At 43.6% G+C, this 17,072-nt stretch overlaps 1 protein-coding gene, 1 non-coding gene and 1 pseudogene across 4 annotated transcripts in view; all 3 read left to right on the top strand.

Moving 5' to 3' along the window:
* Window positions 1-4,938: 4,938 nt before the first annotated feature.
* On the top strand, window positions 4,939-5,375 carry LOC128564536 (small nuclear ribonucleoprotein Sm D2-like; annotated as a pseudogene).
* A 2,129-nt stretch (window positions 5,376-7,504) lies between these two features.
* Window positions 7,505-17,072, top strand: part of ALG8 (ALG8 alpha-1,3-glucosyltransferase) — a 31,606-nt gene continuing 22,038 nt past the window's right edge. For 2 of the 3 annotated variants that reach the window (XR_008374200.1, XM_053561263.1), the window contains exon 1: window positions 7,526-7,657. Coding sequence is in view for 2 of the 3 variants with exons in the window: in XM_053561263.1 (XP_053417238.1) it covers window positions 7,563-7,657 (95 nt within the window). In the remaining variant the exon portion in view is untranslated. Of the gene's footprint in view, window positions 7,658-17,072 lie in introns of all 3 variants that reach the window. The other variant, XM_053561262.1, reaches the window with a different exon arrangement.
* LOC128566152 (U6 spliceosomal RNA) lies at window positions 13,872-13,975 on the top strand. Its single transcript, XR_008374448.1, has one exon. It is a non-coding gene; the product is annotated as a U6 spliceosomal RNA (small nuclear RNA).

Here is a 17,072-nt window from a genome sequence, read left to right as displayed (position 1 = left end):
GTCATTGTCTAACACTCCCCTCACCTGTCTTGTGCTGTCTCAATAAAAGGCTACTGCAGAGGTTGCTCGAGGCTATCCTGCAAATAAGGTTAGCCCGCCTCCTACAAACTTTTACTTCTAATCCGCATCTCACCTGGTTCCTTTCTGCAGAGATCGTGTCCAGGGCCATAGGGACCACTAGGGGCTGCGACACAGACCCTGAGCTGGAACCACCCAGCTAAGCTGCTCTTGAATTCCTGATCACAGAAACTGTGAAATAATAAATGTTTCTAGGCTAAGTTTTGGGGTAACTTGTTATATAGCAATAGATAACACAACATGTGAGTATAATACTGTTCATTTAAAATTTTGAACTTGAGGCCAGGCACAGTGGCTCATGTCTATAATCCTAGCACTCTGGGAGGCTGAGGCTGATGGATTGCTTGAGTTTAGGAGTTTGAGACAGGCTGAGCAAAAACAAAACCCCATCTCTACTAAAAAGAAAAAAACTAGCCAGCCATTGTGGCAAGGGCCTGTAGTCAGGAGGCTGAAGCAAGAGGATCCCTGGAGCCCAAGAGTTTGAGGTTGCTATGAGCTATGACACCATGGTGCTCTACCCAGGGTGACAGAGTGAAACTCTGTCTCAAAAAAAATAATAAAAAATTAAAATAAAAAATTTAAACTTGGACTCCATTTTTGACTATAATTGCCCTCTAAGTGACATGAAAAATCATCCTGAGGTATAAAAACATATAATTTATTGGATTGATCATATTTGGTTCAAGTTCCAAAAAACAAAGCAATTGAAAATAAAAACAAGTCAGCTTGGCATCCATAGCACAGTGGTTATGGCACCAGCCACACACACCAAGGCTGGCAGGTTCTAACCCAACCCAGGCCAGCTAAAAGAACAGTTACAACTGCAATAAAAAATAGCTGGGTGTTGTGGCAGGTGCCTATCGTCCCAGCTACTTGGGAGGCTGTGGAAAATCACTTAAGCCCAGGAGTTTGAGGTTGCTGTGAGCAGCGATGCTACAGCACTCTATCAAGGGTGACATAGTGAGACTCTGTCTCAAAAAAAAAAAAAGAAAAGAAAAGAAAAACAAGTCACCAAGCTCTCAGAATCCACAGAGCTGCTGAAGTCTGTGAGAGCAAAAATTGCCCTCTCAGAGAGAAGCTTGTAGTGGTCAGGAGAGCTTCCTAGTCACCAGCAATGCTCAGGAACTAGAGCAGAATGAACTAACTTTGTGGAAAGGAAACAAGTCAGTTCACAAAACTTCACCAAGTTGTGTATTGTTTCATCTGCTCAGATGTTTCTAGCTTGAACACCCTGTAAAACTGACATTGGCCCTTTTCTGCAGTTTGTCCTCAAGTTCCAAATCTATTTATCTGGGTAGTATACTGTGGGAGGAAAGGGGGGATTTGTGGGTGGGAGAGACTTGGCTGGAATTGTTTCAGACATTCACTCCATTCAACAGATATTGAGCATATATGTTGTCTTTCTGTGAGGCTGTAGCTGCTACGATAATAAATAATAAACAAGTCCTCTCCTCATGGAAGAGACTGACTTGTAAGGAAATTAGATCATCACACACAATGTAAAACTGCACTCATCTGACAGGTGCACAGGGCAGGGTAAGGGGAGGTCAGGGAAAGTTGCCATGGAGAAGCTAAAGGATGAAGAGCTAACTAGCCAAGGAGTGGAGAAAGAACATTCCAGACAGAGGGAACGGCATGTGTAAAGGTGCACTGACAGAAGGGAACATGTCTAGAGTGGCAAAGGTGGGTGAAGACTGGACGAATGTGAGAGACATATAGGAGGTTAAATAGACAGGCCTTAGCAATACCAATTAGAGATGATTTTAGCTCTCTTGACCAACTGTGGCTCAAATACATAAGGGTGATGTGTATGTTTCCTCACCTAATAAAAGGTCTGGAGGTGGAAGGGATTTGTTTAGCAGCTCCATGATGCCACAGCCATGGAGGTAATTTTTCCTCTTGGCTCAAAACAGCTTTTTGCCTCAACAAGTAAGAAGAATGAGAAAAGGGGGTCAGTGTTGGTGGCTCACGCCTATAATCCTAGCACTCTGGGAGGCTGAGACCAGTGGATTGCCTGAGTTCCCGGGTTCAAGACCAGCCTGAGCAAGAGTGAGACCCTGTCTCAAAAAATAGCCAGGAGTTGTGGTGGGCACCTATAGTCCCAGCTACTTGGAGGCTGAGGCAAGAGGATCTCTTGAGCCCAAGAGTTTGAGGTTGCTGTGAGCTACGATACCACAGCACTCTACCAAGGGCGACAAAGTGAGACTCTTTCAAAAAAAAAAATGAGAAAGGGGGCAAAATTTATGACAACTATCTCTCTCCTCTGTCTTGTTTTTCTTTTCTGGTTAAAACAACTCAGCAAAATAAAATTCTGGTTTATTGTTGAACAACATTGTTTTGTACATACATTAAATAGGCCCTCCAAAAAAGTTACTGGAATGCTCTAAATAAGATTGTTGTTTTTTTAAAAAGTTTTCATTTTCATCTTTGAGATTCTAACAAACATGATTATACCACAAGTAACATCAGAAGCAGGGCAGAGATAGCCAGTGAGGTGCCACACACATAGTCCCAGCTCCTCAGGAGGCTCAGGTACTTGAGATCCAGAGTTCCAGGTGGCAGTGCCCTCAGATGGGGCCTATAAGTCTATGACATCGGAGTGTGCTAGGATGGCACCTGCCAGGAGTGACTGCACGCACCACCAGCCTGGGGACTCTGTCTCTAAAAAAAAAAAAAAAGTAGGGAAGTAGCGCAGAGAATGCTCTCTGAGATCATTAAAACTGTCTGAACCCTAACAGTATGTACAAATAAATAAGTAAAAAATAAAAAAAAGGACAGCACCTGTGGCTCAAAGGAGAAGGGCGCAGGCCTCATATGCCGGAGGTGGTGGGTTCAAACACAGCCCCGGCCAAAAACTGTAAAAATAATAATAATAATAATAATAAAAATAAAATAAAAAATAAAAGTTGTAACTCTTCTTTAAAAATAATAATAATAAATAAATAAATAAAAACTGATTTTCCTTTTTAAGATACTTTTAAGAAAAAAAATGCAGAGCCATGGAAGTTTTGGTTCTTTTTGCCTTCTCTGTTCCAAGTTCATGTTGTGGTCTTGAAGGAGGGCAAGTCTCTCCACCTCAAGGTGACCATGCTTAGATTCTGAGAGATGAAGTGGCGGATGAATACTTTTGTAAGTACAGCTTTTCCTCTTTTGCTATCTAGTCGTCCTCATCAGTTTTCTGCATCTTGGTGACAATACTGTTCTCTTCATCATCTTCAGCTGTCTCAGCCTACTCATCTTCATCTCCATCCACCTCCTCTTTTTCACCATATTCACCTACTTCACTGTCAGCCTCCTGCTCCCCATTTTTCTCATGCATTTCCATTAACAGGGTGTCTTTTCCATTCTCCACCTCCTCCACAACTTCCTCCTTCTCCTTCTACAGGGTGGCATCTGATTTGGTGGGGCACACTGCTGATCTCATGGAGTGGATTAAAAAGAAACTGAGCATTCAGACTCTAGTGCAGTGGTTCTCAACCTTCCTAATGCCGTGACCCTTTAATACAGTTCCTCATGTTGTGGTGACCCCCGACCATAAAATTATTTTCGTTGCTACTTCATAACTAATTTTGCTACTGTTATGAATTGTAATGTAAATATCTGATATGCAGGATGGTCTTAAGCGACCCCTGTGAAAGGGTCGTTTGACCCTCCAAAGGGGTCACGACCCACAGGTTGAGAACCGCTGCAGTGATAAAGCTGCCAGAGTCTGTAGTGGTGGAGCTGGACCCAGAACAATACAAGGATGGCTTTTCAGAGGAGCCAGTCATAACAACTCTCTCTCTTTTCAGGAAAGGAAAATCTTTCCCAGAAAATCCCCAGCAGATTTTTGCTTCAGATTTACTAGACAAAACTATATCATTGGGCCACTCCTAGCTGGTAGGGAAGCTGGAAAATTAGCTGTTTAATTTTCTAGATTTTTTTTTTTGAAACAAGGTCTCACTCTGTCATCCAGGCTGGAGGACAGTGACATTATAGCTCACTGCAACCTCGAACTCATAGGCTTAAGAGAGACTTCTGGCTCAGCCCCCCCAGTAGCTGGGATTACAGGTACATGCCACTCTGCTGGGCTAACGTTTTTTATTTTTTTTATTTTTATTTATTTATTTATTTTTTTGGTATGGGGAGGGAGTGGTCTCAAACCCCTGGCCTCAGGCAAAAGCAATCCTCCAGCCTTGATCACCCAAACTGTTATGATTTGGGTGTGAGCCATTGAGCTCAGTCAATTCTAGACTCTTCAGAAAAAACTGAAAAGAAAAAGGGGGTTAGGAATGGGTGTGGGTAACACATTGATCAATTCAGGTAACACATTGATTATCACATTGAACAGACGAAGAAGGGGAAGAACTGGATGGTTGGTGTCATCATTCTAAGCAGAAAATATTGAGTTCAGTTTCAGATATATTGAGTTTGAGTTGTGTGATACACTTGAATAATGGCCTCCAAAGATATCTATGTGTTAATCCCCAGAACCTGTGAATATAACTTTGTATATGAAAAGGGATGTTGCAGATGTGATTAAGGATCATGAGATGAGATTATCCAGGTGGGCCCCAAATGTAATTGCAAGTATTTCTTTTTTTTTTTTGTAGAGACAGAGTGTCACTTTACCGCCCTTGGTAGAGTGCCATGACATTACAGGACTTACAGCAATCTCCAGCTCTTGGGCTTCTGCGATTCTCCTGCCTCAGCCTCCAGAGCAGCTGGGACTACAGGCGCCCGCCACAATGCCCGGCTATTTTTTTGTTGCAGTTTGGCCGGGGCTGGGTTTGAACCCGCCACCCTTGGCACATGGGGCCGACACCCCACTCACTGAGCCACAGGCGCCACCCAATCACAAGTATTTCTATAAGAAGGAAGAGGAGCTCTCTCTTTCCTCAGAGACAGAAGCAACACGGAGAAGGGAGTGACGAGAGCACAGTCACTACCATGAGCTTCCTCAACAAGCCCAAGAGTGAGATGACCCCAAAGAAGCTACAGAAGCAGGAGGAAGAAGAATTTAACACTGGTCCACTCTCTGGTGCTCACATAGTCAGTCAAGAACAACAACCAAGTGCTTATCCATTGCTGCAATAAAAGAAATTCCTGGGCCATGTGAAGGCCTTTGATAGGCACTGCAACATGGTGCTGGAGAATGTGAAGGAGTTGGGGACTGAGGTCCCCAAGAATGGCCAAGGTAAGAAGTAGTCCAAGCCAGTCAACAAAGATCACTATGATGTTCCTGCATGGGGACTCTGGTCATTGCGGTCCTGCGGAACCCACTTATTGCTGACAAACAGGGCCCTCTTCCCAGCTGACAGCTTGCTCCCCCGTCCTGTGAAGTCCTGCTCTTTCTGATGGGAATAATAAAGCCCTCTGGGTTTTTTCTTAAAAAAAAAGAAAGAAAGAAACAAAGAAAAACAAAGAAAGGAAGCAGAGGGACATTTTTTTTCAGAGGGAGATCTGACAGAAAAGTAATATATTGTGAGGATGGAAGCAAGATGTTAGAGTGAAGTGAGGAAGGGGCTAAGCTTCTCCAAGGAGTTCAAGCAAATGCTAAAATCTGAAAAAGGCAAGAAAACAGAATCTCCTATCAGGGCCTCCCAAAGGAACCAAGCCTAATGACACTTTGACCTTAGCCCAGTGAGATCAATTTTACACTTTTGGTTTACGGAATTGTAAGAGAATAAATTTGTGTTGTTTTAAGCTACTAAATTTGTGGTAATCTGGTTTTTTTAAAAAAAAAACATCAACTCAGCTTTATTTATTTATTTATTTTGAGATAGAGTCTCCAATTGTCATCCTGGGTAGTGTCCTGGCGTCAAGTCATGGCTCACAGCAACCTCCAACTCTTGGGCTCAAGCGATGCTCTTGCCTCAGTTTTTCTATTTTTAGTAGAGATGGGGTCTTGCTCTTGCTCAGTCTGGTCTTGAACCCAAGCTCAAGCAATACACCTGCCTTGGCCTTCCAAAGTGCTAGGATTACAGGCCTGAGCCACCGTGCCCTGCCCAATTTGTGGTAATCTGTTACCACAGCAATAGGAAACCGATGCAGCTGCCTTTAAGATATCTAAGAGGGGAGGAGGATCTGTGTGCTCCCACTTAATAGGCACAAGGTTAGGGTATATGGCACACCTCCTGGTTGTGGGACACAACTACTACAGGGACTCTATATAACAAATGCAAACCTAGTTGTTTGTACCCTCACATTAATCTAAAAAGAAAACATCTAAGAGATGTCAAGTAGGTAGTTGGAGATAAGGGTCTGCAGGTGAAAGAAAGTTGAGCTTTAGCAATAAATTTGTACGTGACACTCACATGTGTGGCTGCTGAAGCTATTGGGAGGGCATAAACTCCATAGGGGAGTGACATCATCACCCACTTCTGTCCATCTTTCAGCAAGGTATTTAACTTTTCTGACACATTTCTGAGCATTTATTCTGTTCTGGAATCATAGCAAGCAATTTATATGCGTTCTCATTTAAGCCTCACAGCCAGGCTCAACGCCCACAGCTCAGTGGTTAGGGAGCTGGCCACATACACCAAGGGAAGCGGGTTCGAACCACTCCAACAACAAAAAAATAGCCGGGTGTTGTGGCGGGCGCCTGTTGGGAGGCTTAGGCAAGAGAATCGCTTAAACCCAAGAATAAGAGGTTGCTGTGATCTGTGACACCACATCACTTTACTCAGGGGGACGTAGTGAGTTTCTAAAAAAAAAAAAATAAAGGAAATCTTCACAGCCAATGTATGAGGTAGTAACTATTTTTATCTCCTTTTTACAAAAAAGGAAACAGGCTTAGAGAGTTTAGTTAGTCTAAGATCACATAGTACAATGAGGAGACAAGAGTAATGCCAGCGAATCTGACTCAGCCCTTGTCACTGGGGTACCAGCAGCACTGGTACCAGTAATTACCAACTCCAGTAATCTGGGAGTTGGTTAGGCCTACTTAATCACAATCTGAATTTGAACAAATCAGGTGATTTGTACATTAAGTAGGAGGAGTCTGTAGCCTGTCTCCGGAATGGGTTCCACACTGGCAGGTGCTGACGAAGAGCTGAATTCAGTATCCAGTACAGGGTTCCCGGTTGGGCACCCCCACCCCACCCGACCCCCAGCCCGGTAATCTCAAGTACTTTAATCTACTGTAACTCTCAGGTAAGAATCCTGTATCCTCTGCTAGTACGTGAACGTCTCTAGCGTAAGACAGAGTTTTTTCTCACCTAGGTGTCCGCAATGCAGGTAAAATCAAGACCCGCAGCAAACGACTAGCCACTATTTGAATTCAAGTACAAAGTATCGAATAAAACTATAATCTGGCGCGGCTAAGACCTACGCAGGCGCAGTAGAGATCAGCAAGCTGTGACAGGTTGGTGGGCGGAAAGGTTTCGGTCCTCCGATTGGCTGAATCGCTGGGCGCTTGCGTGCCCGGCCTCAGAAGGCCTTCTCCGCATGCGCGGGATCCGGGATCTGGATCGAGTGGATTGAAGGCGCGCAGTGCTGGGGTGATGGCGGCGCTCGGAATTGCGACCGGTACTTGCAATTGGTTTTCGGCTTTGGCGCTTGGTGTGACTCTCCTCAAATGCCTTCTCATCCCCGCCTAGTAAGGGACCCGCACGGCCACGGGCTGGGTGGGGAGGCCCCGGGGTCTGGGCGGGAGAGAGGAGTATGGATATTCCTGAGTATGAAGAGGAAAGGTAACTTTAGGTCGTGCTGGTCGCCACCCAGCTTTTTTTTTTTTTTTTTTGAGACAGTCTCACTATGTCACCCTCGGTAGAGTGCCGTGTCGTCACAGCTCACAGCCATCTCAAACTCTTGGGCTTAAGTGATTCTCTTACCTCAGCCTCCCAAGTAGCTGGGACTACAGGCGACTGCCACAACGCCCGGCTATTTTTTATTGTAGTTGTCTTTGTTGTTTAGCAGGCCCAGGCCGGATTTGAACCTGCAGCCCGTGTGTATGTGGGTGGCGCCATAACCACTGTGCTACAGGCGCCGAGCCTGCCACCCAGCTTTTGCTAAGCGTCTCACTGATTGTTACTTGACCAGAGAACTAGAACATAGCCCTAGCGGGCCGGGTTCAAGGCCCGGCGTTGTCTGATTTTGGAGGAATCACTTTAACGTTTTGAGACTCAAGATCCTCATTTTTAACATGCATTTAAGAACACCCATCTCCACCATTCATTCAGCCAGTTTCATCTGTTTTAACTCCTGGAGGTACATTAGTGAGCAAGACATTTCGGGTCCTTGTCCCTGGATGGAAGAGGTGAGGGAGACAGGCAAACAGTTCAGTTGCAGATTGTGATACGATCTCTTAAGGACACTGAGTGACTAAATGATGTTTGGGTTAAAGTGCAAAGGATGAAAAAAACAATAAGCAACGTAAAAAGCAGTTCAGTCACAGGAAAGAATATGTGTAAAGTCCCTGTAGTAGGAAAGAACTCAGACCATTTCAGGAACAGAAAGTGGCCATTGTTGCTTAAGACCATTAGGGAGAAGAACGGCCCCGATGTAGTAGTCAGTTGCCCAATCACACAGGGTTGTGAAGGCCATAGTTAGACTCCTATGTGAAAAATGGATACAGGGCCAAGACTGGAAAGGCATGGGAATCAGAAGCAACGCGAAGTGGTGTTGGCGTGTACGATACAATGAGTAGTCAAAATTTATTAATATCAGTTTCCACCTTCCTGTCATCCTTCCTAACTTTTTCCTCTTCCACCCTTTCCTCCCTTTCTTCCAGGTTCCCTACTTCCTAATTGAGGGTTGGTTTTTGTTGGTATCCTTTGTTTCAAGCTCTCGGTGCACTCTTGTTGAGTACGGAAGAATTGTGCTTCTAGAATATAAGTTCATACAGATATGTAGATGTAGGTTCAGTATTACCAGACACTTGAAGGAAAAGAGTTGGTCACTTGAACTTTCTGCACAGTTAGAAGCAAATAAGAAACATATTTTCTTTTTTTTTTTTAAGAAACATATTTTCAGTTTTAAAGCAAATTGGAAGAATCTAACGTGTAGAAAATTCCTTTCATGTCATAATGAAAGGGAAGTTTTGTGAGGTTTTATTATTTGTTTTTTTATTGAAGTTCTGTGTATGTAAGGGAATATTTCTTGTTTAGGTTACTTTGAAATGTACCTGCAGAGTTTTTTTTTTTTTTTTCGTTTTTTAGTCTCACTATGTCACCCTCAGTAGAGCGCTGTGGCGTCACAGCTCACAGCAACCTCAAACTCTTGGGCTTAAGCGATTCTCTTGCCTCAGCCTCCCAAGTAGCTGGGATTATAGGCGCCTACCACAACACCTGGCTTTTTTTTTTTTTTTTTTTTTGTAGTTATCATTGTTGTTTAGCTGGCCTGGGCCAGGTTCGAACCCTCTAACCTCAGTGCATGTTGGTGCTGTAACCACTGTGCTACAGGTGGTGAGCCAGGGTTGTTATTTTGAATACTACTCTTGGTCCAGGATTAAGAATGTTCGTAGTGCTCACTTCAGTAGCACATATACAAGCATACTTCATTTTTTGCACTTACAGATTTTGCTTTTTTTTTTTTTTTTGGCCAGGGCTGGGTTTGAACCCACCACCTCCAGCATATGGGACCGGCGCCCTACTCCTTGAGCCACAGGCGCCACCCGAGATTTTGCTTTTTTTAAGAATTGAAAGTTTGTGGCAACCTTGCCACAAGCAACTAATCTATTGGTGCTATTTTCCAACAGCATGTGCTCACTTTGTGTCTGTGTCACATTTTGGTAATTCTCACAATTATTTCCGATTTATTATATCTGTTAAGATGGTCTGTGATCAGGGTCTTTGGTGTTAAATATTGTAATTGCTTTGGGGCACCACAATCCATGGCCACATTAGAAGGCAAAGTTACAATGAATGTTTTGTGTATTCCTGATTGTTCCAGCCATTCCACCACCTCTCTCATCAGGCCTCCTTAATTCCTTAAAACACATAATACTAAAATTAGGCCAATTAGTAGCACAATAATGGCCTCTAAATAAATGTTCAAGTGAAAGGACGAGTCATAAATCTCTCACTTTACATCAAAAGCTAGAATTGATTAAACTTAGTAAAGAAGACATGTTGCAGGCCAAGCTAGGCCAAAAGCTAGACCTCTTGTGCCAAACAGCCACATTGTGAATGTAAAGGAAAAGTTCAGTGGAAATGGTTTACATTTATAAAATAATTTTTGGCTGCTATATAATTTGAGGAGGCAGAAGTAGAATCAGGAGGGCTATTTAGGAGCCTATTGGAAAAGTCCAGGCAAGAAATCGTGGTGACTTAGACTGGAGTGGTGGCATTGGGGATAGTAAGAAATAGATAAAAATTTATTTGGGGTTGGGCATGGTGGCTCATGCCTGTAATCCTAGCACTCTGGGAAGCTGACGTGGGTGGATTACTTGAGCTCATGAGTTTGAGACCAGCTTGAGCAAAAATTGAGACCCTGTCTCTACTAAAAATAGAAAAACTGAGGCAAGGGCAGCACCCGTGGCTCAGCGAGGTGAGGTGGGTTCGAGCCCGGCCCTGGTCAAACTGCAACAAAAAAGTAGCTGGGCGTTGTGGCAGGCACCTGTAGTTCCAGCTACTTGGGAGGCGAGGCAAGAGAATTGCCTAAGCCCAAGAGCTGGAAGTTGCTGTGAGCTGTGACGCCAGGCACTCTACTGAGGGTGACAAAGTGAGATTCTGTCTCTAAAAAAGAAAGAAAGAAAAACTGAGGCAAGACGATCACTTGAGCTGAGTTGGAGGTTGCTGTGAGCTATGATGCAACAGCACTCTATCTAGGACAACAGCTTGAGCCTCTGTCTCAAAAAACAAACCAAACCAAAAGATATATTTGGGAAGTATAGATCACAAAACTATTTAGGTTAGGAAGGATACCCAGAAAAAAATGACAGTTAACTTGTAAGTGTTTGGTGGGTTAAGAGCTGCAGCTCTGGAGTCATATTGCCTTGGTTGGAATCTGGCTCTGCCACATACTGGCTGAATGACTGAGGGCAAGCCACTTCTCTCTAAGCCTCACTTCCCTCATCTACAAAAGGGTAGAAGTTGGGCGGCGCCTGTGGCTCAGTCGGTAAGGCGCCGGCCCCATATACCGAGGGTGGCGGGTTCAAACCCGGCCCCGGCCAAACTGCAACTGAAAAAATAGCCGGGCGTTGTGGCGGGCGCCTGTAGTCCCAGCTACTCGGGAGGCTGAGGCAAGAGAATCGCTTGAGCCCAGGAGTTGGAGGTTGCTGTGAGCTGTGTGAGGCCACGGCACTCTACCGAGGGCCATAAAGTGAGACTCTGTCTCTACCAAAAAAAAAAAAAAAAAAAAAAAAAAGGGTAGAAGTTATAGTACTTACAGGGAGTATACCAGGTAGAGGAGAAAGGTGAATGTAGAAGATAATACAGGTGAGAGTATATCAAAAAGTGGATCGAGGGGCGGCGCCTGTGGCTCAGTCAGTAGGGCGCCGGCCCCATATGCCGAAGGTGGCGGGTTCAAACCCAGCCCCGGCCAAACTGCAACAAAAAAATAGCCGGGCGTTGTGGCGGGCGCCTGTAGTCCCAGCTGCTCTGGAGGCTGAGGCAAGAGAATCACGTAAGCCCAAGAGTTAGAGGTTGCTGTGAGCCATGTGACGCCACGGCACTCTACCCGAGGGCGGTACAGTGAGACTCTGTCTCTACAAAAAAAAAAAAAGTGGATGGAAAGGTGAATTGGCATGATCAAAAAAGATCTAGTAAGCTATGTTAAATAATTTAGATTTTTTTCCCAGAGGGCAGAGGCCATTTGAAAGTATAACTTAACACTCTTATTTCAGAAAGATTACTTTGGTTTCAATGTGACAGATCAATGAAGAGCCAGAGTGAACACAGGGAGTACAGTTTAAGAAGCTATCATAAGGGCGGCGCCTGTGGCTCAGAGGAGCAAGACGCCGGCCCCATATGCCAGAGGTGGTGGGTTCAAACCCAGCCCTGGCCAAAAAACTACAAAAAAAAAAAAAGAAGCTATCATAAGACAAGTAGAAGATAATAGTTGCTTATTATTTGGCATTATATCTCTGGTCTTAGCTTTGCAGTTTTTCAAATGCATAAGTTAAAGTTACTTTTATGCTTCTTAGTTGATTCACTGATTAGAAAGAACTGATTTTCCAAGGCCATATTTTCTCCTTTGGTTTAGATTTTTGTAAATGCCACTATGAATATTCATTTATAACACCTCATTTGTGTGACATTGAATGAGGAAGTATTCTATAGAGAATATCTGAAGTACCTTAAAAGATTTTAAGCATTTTGCCAGACATATTTAAAATTATTATTATAATTTTTCCTGCCTTAAACTGTAGAATGGGTGGCACCTGTGGCTCAGTGAGTAGGACGCTGGCCCCATATACTGAGGGTGTTGGGTTCAAACCCAGCCCCGGCCAAACTGTAATAAAAAATAGCCGGGCGTTGTGGTGGGCACCTGTGGTCCTAGCTACTCCAGAGGCTGAGGCAAGAGAATCACCTAAGCCCAGGACCTAGAGGTTGCTGTGAGCTGTGATGCAACAGCACTCTACCGAGGACAACAAACTGAGACTCTGTCTCTAAAAAAAAAAAAAAAAGAAAGAAACTGTAGAATGGATGGAATTTAGCCTTCTGTAAGAGATCCATGGCCATCATTGTAAACCAACAGTCTTTTCTGCATGCCTCATACCACCTACTACGTTCTATTCATAGTGAAGTATGGAAGGGTAGCCCTGGGGTCTTTGTACTGTCATTCATATGTTCATTTCAATCATATACTCACATATTTATCCACTCATCCATACATCAATTTACCAAACATTTCTTTTCTTTTGTTTTTTTTTTTTTTTGTAGAGACAGAGTCTGACTTTATCGCCCTTTGTAGAGTGCTGTGGCGTCACATAGTTCACAGCAACCTCCAACTCCTGGGCTTAGGCAATTCTCTTGCCTCAGCCTCCCGAGTAGCTGGGACTACAGGTGCCCACCACAACGCCCGGCTATTTTTTTGTTGCAATTTGGCTGGGGCCGGGTTCGAACCTGCCACCCTCGGTATATGGTGCTGGCGCCCTATCTAGTGAGCCATAGGTGTTGCCCCTACCAAACATTTCTTAAGTACCTGCTATGTTCCGGGAACTATAGTAGATATGGAACACCAAGATGAAAGACATGATCTTTCTCTCAGGTTGTGCATAGTCCAAACAGGGAAATTGATAGGTTACCTTAAAGTGTTCTGGTTATAAAAGCTCATCTCGGCTGTGGTGGCTCATGCCTATAATCCTAGCACTCTGGGGGGCCAAAGTGGGTGGATTGCCTGAGCTCAGGAGTTCGAGACCAGCCTGAGCAACAGCAAGACTCTGTCTCTTAAAAAATATAGCCGGATAGCTTGGCACCCATAGCACAGCGGTTACAGCGCCAGCCACATACACCAAAGCTGGTGGGTTTGAGCCTGGCTCGGGCCAGCTAAACAACAATGACAACTGCAACAAAATAATATCTGGGCATTGTGGTGGGCACCTATAGTCCCAGCTACTTGGGAGGCTGAGGCAAGAGAATTGCTTAAGCCCAAGAGTTTGAGGTTGCTGTGAGCTGGGATACCATAGCACTCTACCCAGGGCAGCAGCTTGAGACTCTGTCTCAAAAAGAAAAAAAAAAAATTAGCCAGATGTTGTGGCGGGCGCCTGTAATCCCAGCTACTTGGGAGACTGAGGCAAGAAGATCACTTGAGCCCAGGAGTTTGAGATTGCTGTGAGCCACAGCACTCTATCCAGGGTGACAAAGTGTGAAACTGTTCCCCCCACCCCGCCAAAAAAGCTTACCTCTTTTTAAAATCTCACTAAAATGGTGCTTGCTTCAGCAGCACATATACTAAACTTGGAATGATACGGAGATTAGCACGGTCTCTGTGTAAGGATGACATGCAAATTCATCAAGTGTTCTATATTTTTCTTTGGAAGGAAGTATGGAGAATACTCAAAGAACTCAAAATAGACCTCCCATTTGATCCTGCAGTCCAATTATTAGTCATTTACCCAGAAGAAAAAAAGCATTTTATCTTAAGGACTTTTCCACTAGATTGTTTATCACAGTTCAATTTATAATTGGCAAGATATGGAAACAACCCAAGTCCCCATTAACCCAAGAATGGATTAATAAACCATGGAATGTTATTCATCCATTTAAAAAAGATGGAAATTTTACATCTTTTGTATTAACCTGGATGGAGTTGAAACACATTCTTTTTAGTAAAGTATCACAAGAATGGAAAAGTATCCAGTGTACTAAATACTAATATGAAGCCAGTAGATGAACTAATACACACCCACACAAGAGAAAAACTCAGTTCAAGTTGGGGTAGAAGGGAGATTGGTGTGCTCCCACCTAATGGGCACAATGTAAGGGTATATAGCATACCTCATAGGTGCAGGACACAACTGCAACAGGGACTTTAACAAATGCAAACATTACAATTAATTATACCCTCTTAATCAGAAATTTAAAAAACAAGAAAAATCTCAATTAAAATGATATTAAAAGGAATGTCATTGTATGAGAGAGTTCAACAAAGTCTTTGAAAACAGGAATAACGTATTTAGCCAGGCAAAGGAACCTTCAGCTCAACATACTTATGAAGGAAGATAGACAAGGAAAGAGTCTTTATGCCTTGCAGAACCCTGGAGAGGTTTAAGACTTGGATGTATGGGACTCACACTGAAATTGGTTGACAATATGCTTTTTAAAAAGGCCTGCAATCCCACAGCATCTGTTTTTCTTGCAGGTGAGGTTTCTTTGAAGAAATTAAATAGAGTTTCTAGATTCAGAGGGACCAGGATTGTGGAAGGCAGAAGTGAGGCCAAGGGCAGAAATTCAGATTAACTGAAGATGTATGCAAGGCCAGGCACAGGGGCTCATGCCTGTAATCCTAGCACTCGACACCAAAGCAGGTGGATGGCCTGAGCTCAGGAGTTTGAAACCATCCTGAGCAAGAGCAAGACCCCATCTCTAAAAGTAGCTGGGTGTTAATCAATGGGCGCCTATAGCTATTTGGGAGGCTGAGGCAAGAAAATTGCATAAACCCAAGAGTTTGAGGTTGCTGTGAGCTGTGACGCTATGGCACTCTACCAAGGCCGACAAAGACTGTATCTCAAAAAATAAAAGAAAGAAACTGTAGTTCTGTACCTGGTCATCACAAAGTGACATCTCCTACAGTCTCCAACAAAATAACTACAGCAACCAAAAAAGAGACTAAAGGAGATTGATATAATACAACTAATAAAATGCCTCCAAACTCCCTCAAATGAATTCTGAATGCCATCTTCAGAGAGATTCAAAAAGACATATCCACAAAACAAAACAGTGACATCTCTGACAGTTTCCAACAAAGTAACTACAACAACCAAAAAAGAGACTAAAGGTGATTGATACAATACAACTAGACCTTGAGAATTGCTGCCCTTTCCACTTTATGGATATCCCACTATTTATTGAGCCATTCTACTGTTCATGGACATTTGAAGTATCTTTACCCATTGCCTATTGCAAATAATGCTGCTTTGTACATCCTTCCATAGTACATGTCTTTTGGTGAATATATTTTCCATTTTTTTTTTTCCAGAGACAGTCTCACTTTGTTGCCCTTGATAGAGTGCAGTGGCATCACAGCTCACAGCAACCTCCAACTCTTGGGCTTAGGCAATTCTCTTGCCTCAGCCTCCCGAGTAGCTGGGACCACACATGCCCGGCTATTTTTTGTTGCAGTTTGGCTGGGGCCGGGTTTGAACCCACCACCCTCTGTATATGGGGCCAGTGCCCTACTCACTGAGCCACAGGAGCCGCCCCTATTTTGAATTTCTGTTTGGTATATACTTAGGATTGGGATTTGATGGGTCATCCGTTCATTTTTAAGTGGTGTTTTAGAAGCATCTGTAGGAACTTCAGGTAAGACTGTCAGGAGGAAATTGGAGGTGTCTATCTCTAACACAGGGGGAAAAAAACAAGGTTTGTATATTATAATTTGAAAGTCATCATTGTACAATTGATAATCAAACCCCAAAAGTGTGAATATTATTGTCTAGAGCAGAGTAAGTTGCATAAAAAGAGGACCAAGAACTGAACCTAGAGAAAATTTGGATTCTAGGCCTGGCTGTGCCACTAACTAGTTATATAGTCAGAGAAAAGACACTTCATCTCTTTGGGCCTTAGTGTCTCATCTGACACATGAGGATTTAGCATCATTTCTAAGATCTTGTTATCCCTAATGTTTTGCGATTTTATGAGGAAAGGAATAATCAAATGGGGCATGTAGGCATCAGGTAATATACAAACCATTCCGATGACTATAAGAAGGAAAAGTCATGATTGAAGCTGAGAAGGGTTGGAAAAAGAAAAAGTCACAGTGGAAAACATACACTTTGCAAAATGTAAGACATTGAACAGTGTAAATTGGGCTTTGCCGTGGAGCTTATTGACTTTGGTGGGTGGTTATTCAGCTCGAATATATTGAGCCCATCCATGTGTCAGGTGCTGTTCTAGATGTGAAGGGAAGATAATAGTGAACAAACCAGAAAAAAAGATTTTCTGCTGAAGATGTGAGATACTTGACTGTATTTATACATGCTGATGGGGAAGGGACAAGGCCAAGGCAGGGCAAGGGCCTTTTCCCACCTTCTGTGGTGAATTTCTCTTCATCCTGGAAGATCCAGCTTGTATGTGAGGCCTTTCCAGAAAATGAATTTTGTTAGAATGGTTTGTGAACGAGAGGACATCATTTCTGAACTAGGGCCTGAGGGCTATCCATAAGAAAAAGCATGGGCTTTTTGTCGGCCCTTTTGATAGATCAGAGACCCTTTTTACTGACTTACAGGTCCCTTAACTTTCCAGAAGGAGGTCGGACCTCCAGATGAAGTACAGGATTATGTTGTGCCTGTTTAGGTCTATACAGTACAGTGAGCAATGGTGTTAGTGTATTTAAAAGCACAATTTTAGGCCGGGCGCGGTGGCTCACACCTATAATCTTAGCACTTGGGAGGCCGAGGTGTGTGGATT

The sequence above is a fragment of the Nycticebus coucang genome, chromosome 14, assembly GCF_027406575.1.
Source record: "Nycticebus coucang isolate mNycCou1 chromosome 14, mNycCou1.pri, whole genome shotgun sequence".
Classification (NCBI taxonomy): Eukaryota; Metazoa; Chordata; class Mammalia; order Primates; family Lorisidae; genus Nycticebus; species Nycticebus coucang.
This window is presented reverse-complemented; position numbering and strand designations above follow the sequence as displayed.